At 35.8% G+C, this 13,931-nt stretch overlaps 1 protein-coding gene across 1 annotated transcript in view; it reads left to right on the forward strand.

Annotated features, from left to right (window-relative positions):
* Nucleotides 1-13,931, forward strand: part of thrb (thyroid hormone receptor beta) — a 96,452-nt gene that overhangs the window by 67,040 nt on the left and 15,481 nt on the right. The window contains exons 3-4 of the mRNA XM_026347248.1: nt 5,963-6,035; nt 7,742-7,792. Coding sequence (XP_026203033.1) covers nt 6,029-6,035; nt 7,742-7,792 — 58 coding nt within the window. The 5' untranslated portion in view covers nt 5,963-6,028. The remainder of the gene's footprint in view (nt 1-5,962; nt 6,036-7,741; nt 7,793-13,931) is intronic.

Consider the following 13,931-nt stretch of genomic DNA (forward strand, 5'->3'; position numbering starts at 1 on the left):
ACTCTCTTTGGCTCTGGCTGTTTTGTTTTGTTTTTTAAATAAAGGGTAGAAATCGATAAGTACACCTGCAGTACAAGGAGAGAAAATGGAAGACCCACTTACTCCATGCTTGTATTCTCAGAGAGATGGAGAAAACCCGGAAGGGTTTCTAATTTTGACAGCTTCTATTCTTGTGGACTTGAAAAGAGATGAAGTAAGTTTGCAATAGCCTTGGTTAAACTGCCTAGCTGTCCTCAGCATACTAACACATCGGATATTGTTGCCACTGTGTTTGGCGATGGAGAAGATCTATTTTGGGTCTTCCCAAATCCCAGCAAGGACAGCAGGGAGTCAGGATTCAAACAGTGAAGTAATCTAGCTGTCTAGCCAAGGCCACACAAGGTTCAATTTAACTTTGTCTGTTTTTAAAGTATGAACAAAGTCAGATGCATGCAGGAAAGCAGAAAAGACCAAAGCTTGATGAAAAGACAGAGGGTGGACTGCTCTCTGCAACTGCAGCTAATTTACACCTGCGGTAGAAGTCTATTATTGTCACTTGTTTATTTGGGCCACTAATGTGCAGAAATGGCAATTACACTTACAAAAAGCAACTGTGTAATTTTAACCCTTTCAAAATAAATTGCCATCTCTGGAGCTCCTATATGATGAAATCTGGTTGCCCTGAAAAGCCTTAGTTTGAGTACTTATAGTACTGTAGGTGTTTGTGCTGAGTAAAATTTGGTTTCCTTCACAGCCAGTTTCTTCTGTTGCGTCATCTTTGGAACATTTGCATTAGTCTGCATGTCATGTATTCAAATCAAAATTCAGGCCAGGTAACCTTTGTGCAAAAGGGGGAAAAAAATAATGAAGTTATTTTAGATAAAAAAATTATTTTCTTAAATAAACTGTACACATCAGCAAGCATTGGTTAAACACTTTGTGAGATAAATAGTTAGAAATTATAAAAAATAATGACCAACATTTAATTGCTACAAGGGCATGAAAACATCAGATGAGGTTGAAGCTGTCATAAACACAATGCAGTCATACATTCTGTAGAATTAGCTAATATTTTTATTAACTTAAGATAAATATATTGGTTTTATATTGTCAGCAAAATGTCTAGTATTTATTGTCAGAACTTATAAACTTTAATTCATTACTTACCGAAAAGCATGAGTTGAATTAAATAGGGTTTATTTTAAAAATGAACTAGCATATTAGTAGACTTCCGAGCATGCATTGTTTGAGAGTTACAGCTCTTCAGTATTGCTCTAATGGTAGTTCAAAAGCATGCTGTGTGTAGTTAAATTACACTGCCTGTCCAAAAAAACAGTCACACACTAATATTTTGGTGGACCATTTCGATAAGCTTCTGCAATGTCACAATATTTATTTGCCTGGAACAGGGTAAATCTGGATGCATAAGCGCACATGACCTTCTTCCATTGGCCAGTTCTTAACCCAGTTTTAGTAGTTTTAGCAATGTTTTTTCTGCTTTATACATACCAATTCTAAAACAACAGGATGTGTCTTCCTATATGGTTGTTAAAGAAATGAAAAACTACTCAAACTACTACATCAGTTAGGGTTACTTATAATAATATGCTGAAAAATAATCATAATAATAGTTAAACCCAGGTGGTGACTTTTTTGATGTTGTGGGAAGAAAGAACCATGGAGAAGGTTAGTGTCGAATTTAATGTAGTGTTTACCCCTTTATGTATATCAATGTTTTTTTACTAAAATGGACAAGGACAGGAACCAGATCATCATACCTACAGATGTGGAGAAAATCTTTGGTACCCTTACATTAAAAAAAGAAAAACCCACATTGATCACAGAAATAACTTGAAACTGAAAAAAATAATATTAAATCAATATTTACTAAAAATGAATTCATGGTGATCAAACATTGCTTTTGAATTGTGGTTCAACAGAAGTATTTAAAAAAACAAACTAATGAAACAGGCCTCTACAAAAATGAAAGGTGTTCAAAAGGTACTAATTTTGTCCACATCTGTTTATTTCACACTATGTTTTCTTTTCTCAAATAAAAGAGTTAAGTCTTTGGATGGACATAATTTTTACAGGTTCTAAAGTGGATGACCTCAAATGTTCAATAAATAAAGAAATTTATACAATATTTCAGTCTTTTCACTCAATTTTTAAGTTGAAACATCGGACTATATTTTACAGTGTAATAATGCAGTTTTTAGGAAACCAAGATTTTGTTACTAAAAAAAGTCACAACTAATTGTAAACATTGGAGTGGTGTGGACACACCATTAGAACCACCTATTAATGCAATGCACTACACTATATTAATAGGCTCTAATGTTTTGGACACCCTATACGGAATAATTCAGGAAGCCAAAATATTAGAACCACATCTTGCTTTAATGCACTTCAGTACAAATAAATACGCAAGGATCATAAATCAGCTCATAGAAATCCTTAACCCTAAGTTATTTAGCTCCTGATATTTTGAGTTCTAATTAACGTTTGTGTTATTGTAAATGTTAACCCATAATCTTTTCCTAACCTTAACCAAGTGTGTAAGTTGCCTAAGCAAAATGTTAACCATACTGTTTTTTAGTTTGTAATCTTTTGCAGTCTAATGTCTGTTGTTGTCTGGCAACAGGCACCATATTAAACTGAATTGAAAAAAAAAATTAAATTATTTCGATCGACTCATTTTGTGGTTAAAACCACTCAGGGAACCTTAGGTCTTTCACACATAGAAAGAATGAAAAGAGAGAAAAGTGGTAGCTATATGTGTTTATGAAAGAATTTGATAAGAGTTTTGTTGGCTCTGCTCAGTATGTGCTGTATCTTGTTATCTCAGCACCCTGCTGTGACCTGCAGTCATTATGTTTTCCATCTATATACATTATATATGTACTGTGTGTCATTATTTGCATTAAAGTCCATTCTTTTACATGTATCATCATATTTGTTCCGGACAGAAAATCGCTGGCCATCTCTCATCTCCCAGTCTGTCTGTGTCCTCATTAGAGCTGCACAAACCTGTTGTATGCATGAAGCAGCTTCCGGGCCTAGCCCAGCTGTTGTCTGGATATTAAACGCTCTCTAGGGGAAAATGCAGCAAATTGAAGCACAGTTCCCATAATGCTTTTCAAGACAGCTGTTGCTCGAGTGCAGAGGATTTATGAAAGCTGTAATACTTTTTGCATTTTCTTTTTTTCTGAGTTTGTTGACATTTTGAAACTGCAGGCAGTTACAAAGTTACAAAATGGAGATCATAGTGGTTGCTTGATACAAGAGAGGTTTGATTTAGATTTATTTTCTCTGCACTACTCCTAAGATTTGTTTTATGATTAGAGCAGTACAAGTCTTGGTAAGCTGAGGACATGCTGTACTGTACACTTCATCAGATTCATGAACTGAATGTTTTTCAGTTTTTGTAAGTAGACTCAACATGAAGGATACAGATGACCTGGATCAGGCAACTGCAGTATTCAGGGAAAAGCCTTAGAGCTAGCTGAAAGACTTTCAGTTTTTAAATATTATTTTATTTGTAATTGTTATTTTAGCATGAAATATTATATTATATTAGAATAGTTCTTCAAAGGAACAGTGCAGTATTGGGAATATGTTTGTTTTGTACAAACTAATATGAGTCTTTTTTTATGTTCACCCACAGGCCTGGTACTAGACTCACGAGTGACCTCAATTTGTTGTTGGGTTTATCCTGAAAGGGTTTCTGTCCAGAATGACAAATTGTTTCCCTGAGGCCAGTGTAAATCCAGACACAGTGTTTAATCCAAACACTATAATGATCTGCTTTTCTTTGTGCTAAAATTTACTGTATGGTAAGTCTGTGGAAATATTAGATTAAGACTTTGGTTTGTTCCCCTGGGCAACTGTTTAATCATTCTGTGCAGAGAGCAGGTATCTGTGGGATCACGTAAATACATTTTGCAAACTTCGCCTGCAGCTAGATAACATATAAAATCTGAACACATTTACATTTTTCTCCTTATTTAAGAACACCTTTTGACCAAGTTGTGTAGTGAACAGAATGTGTTGATCATCATCTATGTTTAGCCTAGCGTAGCATACTGTAAAGAAGTAATAACTCACACAGTTAAGATATATAGTAACTGTTGCACAATAGGCAAATAAAGCTGATAAAATGTGTTGAGAATGTCTTTTTCAGTCAAAAGAAAGAACCTTCTTAAACTGTTAAATGACAGCTAATCTGCTAAACAATAACTACATATGTTTGTTATGCTCTTATGCCACTGCTTTAATAATGTGCTGAAACTGAAACTGATATTTCTTCCAAGTCCACTGACAAATGTATGTCCAAGGTGTGGTTGCAGGTTTTTGTGAACCAATCCCAGTGATTGCCATTTTATTACCTAAAAAGATAAATCATGTAAAGTTGATGAAGAAGCTGTTAAGAGGATACAGCTAGCAGCTTCACGAGGCATCATTCATTATACTAAGTCAAGAGGCTAACAGAACGGAAAGGAAATGAAAGGAAAGGTCATTTCAGAATCAGCTCTTCCCTTTCACAGTGTCTCTTTATCTTCTTTATTTTCCTTTTTAACCACACTTTAAGTTGAATAAGTACATGAGTATAACGTCACAGTATGATGTCTGCAGCCTGTATTTTAAAAAGTCATAAAATGTATTTATTTCACAAATGAACCTGTATAAGGTAAAAAAGGCATTTCATCCCTTCAAAGTTTAGCTTTAGCAATCTCAGATGTACCATACTGATGCCTGTACTGGTCTCTGTCTAATTGCTGGAGTTTGATTGAAAGAATCATTGTTAAGAAAGTAATTTTAACCTGAGCTTTGCTTAGCGCAGTAGGAGGATAAATGCCTCTGTTAACCAGCCCCCACTTCCTGTAGCTTATCATCACAGTGAGTTGTAGTTCTCCTGTTGTGACCTCAGCTCCAGAAAAGTAGTAGTGTATGCAGACTGATGAGCACAGCCACTAAAGGGCGTTTAACTTTACTGGTTTCTCTGCCAGGCCAGTTATAGTTCCCAGTGATTGCTATTTTATTATTATAGACAGATGCAGTGTGTCCATTGTTGGAGACACACACTACTCTTATGTTATATGCCAAGCAACCACAACAATAACACCACCTTGTGGTGTTAATGTTGTGGTGGACACGGGTCAGGCTGGGGCATCTGAGAGCCCTATGCTAACTCATACACACCAAGCTGAGATGCACTTCATGTCGCCTGTCAGTCAAGCTGATAAAGTAGCAGTGAGATAGATGAAGATGTTGCACCAGTGATAGAGAGTGCAAAAGCTGCTGCTGTGGCCTTGGTTGCCCTACCACTGTTCATTTATTATTTATCATTAGGTAGTCTACTGACTGCTTCAATAACAGCAGCGTTGTTTCAGGAAAAGCATGTGTACATCCACTAGTCATAAGGACACAGCTGGTCTGGAATACTGTATCAGAACATGTGAAAGAGATAATTACACTTAATAAATTGCATCAATTAAAACAGGTTTATTTTTTTCTTTGAACTTTTTTAGCTTTTGAGTGATTTTAATGATTTTAATAAATGGAAACCAAAATAAATTAAATATTGCATACAATATCAACAAAAGTAGTGAGTTAAAAAAAAAAGTTAAACAAAGATACAAATACAAGTAACTACTGCTCTGATTTCCTGCGTGTGGTGAGGTTGTTTTAAGTGGTTTAACATTTGGCCAGTAGATGTCGCCCTACACAGAGTCATAACACCTGTGTAGCCCCCTGACCAGACTGACGAAAAAGTGCTAGCTCCATCTTCATATGTCTCATGCGATACAGAAATATTCAACACCTCCTTCAAATTGTTTAATCAAATGGCTGATTACAATCTATTGGTGGTATTTTTTGACTTCACACAGTTTTAGATGTTTGTTAAAATGGCACAGCAGGGATGGGCAAGCTGTGAGCACCAAATATGTACTTACTGATGATTTCTTGTTTGTTTTTTCAGCTAGGTGGGTACCCAGATGTCTGAGGAGGATCTGACGATGACGTCTTTGCCCTGAACCCCACCAGTATGTCAGGTAAGACTGCTGTCCTAGTTAAGCCCTCAACAGCACACACACAGACACGCACACAGTATTCTAAATATGATGGATAGGTCACAGCTGGAGTTGATAAGAGTTATTAAAGCTACATTATGCAATTTCTGCATAATGTAGCTTTAAAATTAAGCTAAAGTAGACTTAAAACTCAAGCCCTCCCAGTACCTAATCTGCTGCGCTCCAACTAGACCATAATGCCATTAGTTGCCGTATAATTACAGTTAATAAGAATCAGAACTAATGCTCCCACCACCTAATTTTAGCGATCTTTGGCTTGAATGGTGGCCCACACCCCCATTTGTTTTTGCTGCATGCAGAGACACAGTCAATCTGGACATTTGCAGACCTGGACCGGTGATGAAATTGACATCACACATAGTGGCACAAGTGGCAAGGAAAAGTATGTTAACCTTTTGAAATGTCATGGTTTTCTGCGTTAATTTGTCATAAAATTTGATTTAATCTTTATCTAACTCAAGAGTATTAACAAATATGATGTGCCTAAAATAATAACAACAATATTCTGATCTTTTCTTTCTATTGAAAATAACCATAAAAACCTCATAGTGCTGGCTTATTATTTTAGGCACATTATATGTGTTAATACTCTTGACTTGATGAAGATCCGATAAAATTTTATGACAAATGATTGCAGAAATTTACAAAAATTCCAAAAGGTTAACATACTTTTTCTTGCCACTGTATTCTAGCAGACACACAAACACTGAAAGCAAGACCTGAGTCTTTAGAGTCATCTTTAAGGCAGGTAACCAGATTCTTAGTGTTTTTTGACATTATACCAACAGGAAAAAATTGGAAAAAACTTTCTACACATGATCACTTTCACTTCTGACATTTGAACTTTGGACCTTAATTTGAGATTGTTTTTTGCCAACTTTATGGCCAAGAATAACATGTACAATGTCCTTGAACATGGTTTACAGTTAAGATAGTTTTAACATACTGTATGTAGGAATAAGCCCCGATCAATCTGATGGTTTATGACAGTTGTTGAGTGTGAGCCTTGAGTATCCACTCTTAGCAGTGCAAGCTTTAAGCTTTGTGATAGGTTATTTAAGTTTTATATCCATCCGAACATTGAATTAGCCCCAGTTGCGATTATTGTCTATTAATATTGTTTGTGGAAAATAAAACCAGAGACTCGTCCTAACACACAACTACTATTGTCAGACCAGATTAGGTACTGGCAGATAGTGATAATCAATAAGCACCTTGTAGCGTGGACAGCTGCATGGACAGCTACAGCTGATCATGTGTAAAAGGCCCTAACACAATCAGCATACCACCAGAATACCATTTGTATCCAGTATATTTAGTGGTTGGTGAAGAGCTCTGGCTGCACTTCTTGGTGTCAGACCATTTAGCCAGTCCCTGCACACTTGCTGACCCAGAACACATGCAACCATTTATTTCAGTGAACAGACATGGCATCATACATCTTATGAGGATGAAAACAACCCAATCCCCTCACTGACCATAACACCATGAGACCAAAAACACCACACAGTGAAAGAATGATATATCTGATGCTGTTGTTTCACTGTGACCTGCTGTTTTGTCAGACTAGCTCATGAATGCTGTTGATGTGATGTGAAAAGCCGAGCAGCACCAGTCTGCCTCTCTCGTTTGTTTCACTGAGCAAGTGCCTCTCCCATCTATTTTAGAGCCAGCAGACAAATGCTCCCCCCGGTGGAAAGATGAGGCCATTCAAAATGGTAATATTTATCCTCCCTCTTAGCACTGCTTTTCCTATTCTCTGTCAGTCTGGGTGAGCTATGGAGCACTCATGACAAATCTTTTTACTAAAACTGAGGAGCTGCTTCAGATCTTAGCTTTACATCTTGTTAAAGACCTTGAATTACTTGATTCTTTGTAGATTACTTAACCTATCAGTCATTTGAAGAATAAATGTTTTCTTTTCTTTTCTTTTCTTTTCTTTTCTTTTCTTTTCTTTTCTTTTCTTTTCTTTTCTTTTCTTTTTTCTTTTCTTTTCTTTTCTTTTTTCTTTTCTTTTCTTTTCTTTTCTTTTTCTCTCTGACAAAAATCCTAACTGGCAGACAGACAAGTCAGGTCTTTTTTATTTTCATTCATTATGTTGAAATGTATTTAACTTTTACCTTAGATAATACAGCTACTATAAGTTTAGCCTAAGATTTGTTTGTAACTTACAAAGATATGTGAATGACACACATGTACAAGTACACAAGGAAGTATGTGAACTGTGATGCAGATAACGCAGCGATGTACACACTGGGAAATAACAAGTATATCCAAGGCCTCAGTCTTATATATAGTAAGGTGAGTATTTAGGGGAGTTTGTCATCTTTGGGTCATCTCAGACTGCAGGATAGATGAATAGATCATGAAAAAAATTGTTACTGCTTTGGTCCTCTGGGATCTATTTCGAACACCATTCCTAACAGACAAATGTTAAATGAAAGGCAGTATACAGTATTTCAGGTAGTGTTTCTATTGTGCCAGGCAGCCATTTTTTACTCTCCTCTGGCTACTGGTGCATGTAATGACACCTCTGTCACTGCTGTTATAGCTCCGTATGGCCTTATAATAGAAGACTGGTCTACTGTGAATTGGCAGGACTCATTTCTGGTCATCTGTGGTCTTTTTGGACATGAAGAAAATACTTTTAAAATTGTCTCAGAGAACGTTCCACTTTCTTCCACAGTGTGTTCATGACCTCTTTGTTTGAAAATGTTTGTGCAGTTGTTTGTGCACAGAGAAACACTGGTCTTCTATACTACCCTACAGTGATTTAGGTCTGTTCGCATTACTTATATACTTATTATACATGTTTCATTATTTATACACAGAAATAAAGCAGACAAATGGAAAAGTTTACATTCCAATGAGGTCTCTATACAGACAAATATATATCTACAGACATAAATGACACTGTGGGACAGCAACACATCTATGGAACCTGAATGGTCGCTTTTGATCTTGTTACTGAAAACAAAATCTGAACTGAAACAAAAAAGGGCAACACTGAAAACAAAACACAGGTTCTCGCTCTCAATAAAAAACGTAATGTTTGTATTCACTTAAGATTAGCCTTGGACTATCTATATTTTTCTTTGGGTGTGTGTTGAATACTACTAAATTATTGGATTGGTTATGACAGCATTGCCCTCCACCAACACCAAAATAATAATAATAATAATACTGCCATCTTCATTTTGTGCTGACGTAGCTTCCATCTCCTGGAAACTGTGTTTAGCAGAATCTGTGTCATAAACCTTAGTCTCTACTATATACAAAATAAATGCTCCAAAAATTTATTAAATTCTTTTACTTTTTCTTTTTATACTTTTATAATTTAGCTTTAGCTTTTTTTATTACATCATGTCTATTTTCAGTTACATCATTTTTCTATTCCAACAGTTTCAGTTTTACCTGGTTCACTAAGTGATGTCGTATGATTACCAATTTTTGAGAATGTCTGTTGTCATTGTTTAAAATCTAACTGAGATCAAGATCTTTTTTGCAAGAGAGACCTGAGAACAGATGACATTATCAACATACATGTACAATGTACAAACTGCAGTCTTAATAGGTCACAGGCTTAGTCGCATACTGTTGAAACTCATTCTATCCTCAGAGCTTATGTTTTCTTGGTTGTTTGCCTGTCTACAGAGCAGCTTGCGATTAAATGTTTGATGACATCATCATCAGTCTGTTTCTCAGCTGAGACACAAAAATGATCCAGTTTAAACCATTCCAGCATGTAGTTGCTTTTTTTTTCCAACATTTTCTTTTAATTTGTGTGTGTCCTTCATGTGCTTCTCGTCCCTGTCTACAGAAGCTCGTGTGTGTGATGAAATAGAACAACTCAGTTTTTTTTTAGCTTTGTATTTATAAATAGGTTAGACGGAGATTCATTTCTTTGTGCGTGTGTGTACGTATGTACAGTAATACAGTAATGATTGGCCTCTAGAAATCTCAGTTGTAATGGCTCACTTATTAAGTCTCCTCTCTGTCTACTGCAGGGGCTTATCTCCAGACTTTTTAATGAGATCAGTAAGGTGAACAATGAAAGTTCTGGTGAATAGTTGATGATAATGACAGCCCGAGTTATTTGTAGAAGTCTGTATATCTGTCTATAAACTTTAATGGATGACCAGCACAAAATTTGTACAACTTCTTATTAATATATTTATACAGTAGACCCAAAAATTATGATGTACCCCAGCATGGACATGAAGCTACAGTATGAACAGAACATGCGAGTGCTGCCCATTGAAGATTAGACATGCAAATGACACAGTTCTCTACTTTGAAAGATTAATTTAAGCCAAATGCTCACTTGTTTTGTGCACTTCTACCTATGATGCTACGATGCTATAGATATTTGAATATTTAGCTTTGTAGCTTTTTTATTGTACCACAAAATTCTACAACTTAAAACTATATTTGATAAGGTATTAACAACAGTTATTTAGACTATGGAAGTTTAGGCAGAATACATTTGATGATTAGGCCCTTCTCTGCCCCCATGTGGCCTTTAAATCCTTTAAACATACACAAAGTTGACAAGGAAGTGTGTAATGCATTGTTAAACAGAAGGCATATCCCCAGCCTAAGCAACTGTGAAATGTTATTCCTACCTAGAGAAAAGAAGATAGTCATTGACCTTGACCTGCACCACTTGACCTTGTCCTGCTAAAGCCCAATTCATGGAACTGTCCCACCAGTGCTTGCCTTGAAATTTACAGTACTGATTGCTTAGCATGTGTAATACGAGTACAGGTCAAACTGTACAGTGAGGCTAATCATAATTTACTGCAGTAAAAACAAGCATTTTCTTTTTGCAAGGTCTCATTACATGTGCACCGTTCTAACAGTATACTGTATACCAGCAGGCCAAACGATCCTTACAGACCTTTTTTACATGAGGCTTCAGTCACATTTGAAATGTATGTGGCCAAGAAGAGTATCTAGAATAAATTCCTGAACATCATTCCAGTGTGCAGGATAATCCTCAAACTTTAACCTTTGGGGGATGGGAGCCTTCTGTTTTTTCCTGAGCTTACCCTGAACTTTAAGTGCAAAGGTTCACCAATTAATGTCACCTCCCTCAGGTAACAGACTGGCTGGGGACATCTGGCTTAGGGCATCATGTCAGTCAAGGACCTGGGGCAAAAGAGGTGTCTCACATCCAAAAATTGTCCATGACCGGCATTGAACCCCCTTTAGGCCTAAAGTAATCAATCAGGGAGGGAATAAGTGTGTGCAAAGGTCTGCCACAGGGCCACTGTACTGAGGTGCCGCTGACAGAGAAACTCTGTTCCTGTTTGCTGTGGTAGACGATTGTAAAGTGAGGCAAGAAGACATGGAGTACCTGCAATTAGTTTCTGTACTTTCTCAAAATTATTTTATACAGGAAATATGATATATTCTTCTGGACATGATACTGCAACACGTTCTTCTTAGAGCAACATTTGAAAAAAAGACACCTAAAAGTGTAATGGGGTAAGTAGAGAAACATTTAAATAGAAATATAAAAAAAAAATATCTGTTAGTGCTTTTTGTTACAACAAAAATGTTCAGGTACTAACAGAGATGAATTTGTGGAATTTTAAGGAGATCTAAAAAATGTTAAATAAATTAATGAGAGACATGTTAAAGTTCAGCTTTCTGATGTAGTAAATTCAATAGTTAAGTATTTCCTCTGTTCAGCATCTGAATTTAAAGTTAAATATTTTAATATGAATAATCAGTGAATGCATATTTGCAGTTTTGTTTCCATGTACATTTATTGTAAGACCATACAGTTTTTTATTTACAAGTCTAAGTCAATTTAGCAGCAGCGTTTTAGCATATTCAGCACATTAATGTGTAATAAATTAATATAGCTTTTAACACACAGTGTACATGTTGAAATGCATGATAAAAATAAAAAGTTATACTTTTATGACATTCTTCGGCTATTTTGCAAACTGTAAAATGTCACAGGGAAAACCATAAATGTTAACTAAGACAACAGATTGTTTCCACAGGCGAGACACAGGCGTGTCTGATGAATGCTTAACAGTTCGTTGACAGTTGTTTAAGAAACTCCAAACAAGATTAGTCTATGGTAAGGACATCACCTCATCGAAAAGTTAAACTGGTATCAAGCCCTCTTTGCAAGCAGATTTGCCACACAGGCCCTGCCTCTTACCAGCTGTTGCATGTTGATCACATCTACTTGTCACACACCGACACCTATTACATTAATGGAGTCAGTAATCCCATGGTAAGACTCTTTACCTCTTCATCCAGCCAGATTATAATTGCTAAACATATTAATCATTCATTTTGACTCAGTTTACTTCTCAAGTTTCTATTTTGTTTTTCCTTAGGTTATTTGTAAGATATAAGTCAGTCACTGCTTGTGGAAACGGTGATGCCTCAATCTATGTGTGCATTTATAACGGAGTAAGAAATGTTTCAGTGTTAATGTCCGAAGGAGAAAAAAAACAGTTTGAACAATCACTTGTTAAATCAGTCATTCGTACTATAGTGCAAGTTATCCATGTTAACGTATCAGGGTTTAAATGGTTTAAATGACCTTTCCGTTGCACTTGCGTGCCAAGGAATAGGTCCAAATAAACATTATCAGACTTAAAGCCTTTCGTGGAATGTTGTAAGACTCTCAGCGGTAATCAGGAAGCAAATGTCATCTCAGAAAACTGAGGGAGTCAAGCTGCAACATTGGTCGTACAAACAAGACAAAGAAAATATGCTAGAGTAATGTAAAACAAAGAGTGTTTAGTCAGGCTGCATGTGCCTGTATAAAAACTATGTCACCACAAAGCCTCCCTCTGCCCTATTTCCATTATTTTCATCCCTAACTTCTGTTTTTGAAGTGTATTTCGAATATTCGAATAACAGAAGACAATTCTGAGCTGTAACTCAACTATATATATATATATATATATATATATATATATATATATATATATATATATATATATATATATATATACTAAAAATTAGCTTGGAGTGTTTGCATAGAGTATGCTAGTACTACTGTATTTATAAATCATAATAAATAGAATTGTGAAATATAATTAAGGCCTTCTAAATATGCCAATTTGTGTAGCTAGAGGTGCACAGGAACCCTCTGTAGTTCATAATCCTGTCCCCCCGCAATATTGATCGCACAATGCCTGCCATTCACAAGCAGGGATTTTAAATCCAAACTCAGAATTACTCAGAGTGCACCATGTGTTCAAACATGTATGTATGTTTCTAGCTGAACTTCCTGATCCATTAATTAACACTTTCTGTATTTTGGTATTTGGTCATCTTCAGGTAAACTACAAATAGTTTCAATGTGTGTATCAAATGCTCTACGAACTGTCTCCAAAGATTTAGAGATTGCAGGAACAAAACTAAAATTTATATTATTTAGGAAAGGAAAACACTCTTTTTGGCTAAGCTAGAATTGCTTATGTTTCCAGATAAGCAGAGACTTACGCCATTATTACTTTGTTCCTCCATAGCCAGTATGAAGCTCTTGTCATGTGCCTCACCATAGGAACATAGGAAGCTAAGTTATGGTAGACTTAAATGTGAGTGTAGTGTAAAAATATTCACACTTACTGATAGTAATTCAGGGTAGTAATTAGTACTAGTAATGCAGATAAAAAAAGCATAATGGTCTAGACTTCAATTAGCCGTTTAACCATATGTTTTTTTGTAACTTGGGCATAAAATATACATCAAATGTTTGTTTCTGTACAGTTATTTACTGTGATATTATTCTTGCAGTAATAATATCAGAGAAAGTCCTTGTATAAAACAAAAGTGAAAGTAACCAAAATAATTTATCAAATCTAGCACATTTAACAT

This window comes from Anabas testudineus, chromosome 11 (genome assembly GCF_900324465.2).
Source record: "Anabas testudineus chromosome 11, fAnaTes1.2, whole genome shotgun sequence".
In the NCBI taxonomy this organism is placed as follows: domain Eukaryota; kingdom Metazoa; phylum Chordata; class Actinopteri; order Anabantiformes; family Anabantidae; genus Anabas; species Anabas testudineus.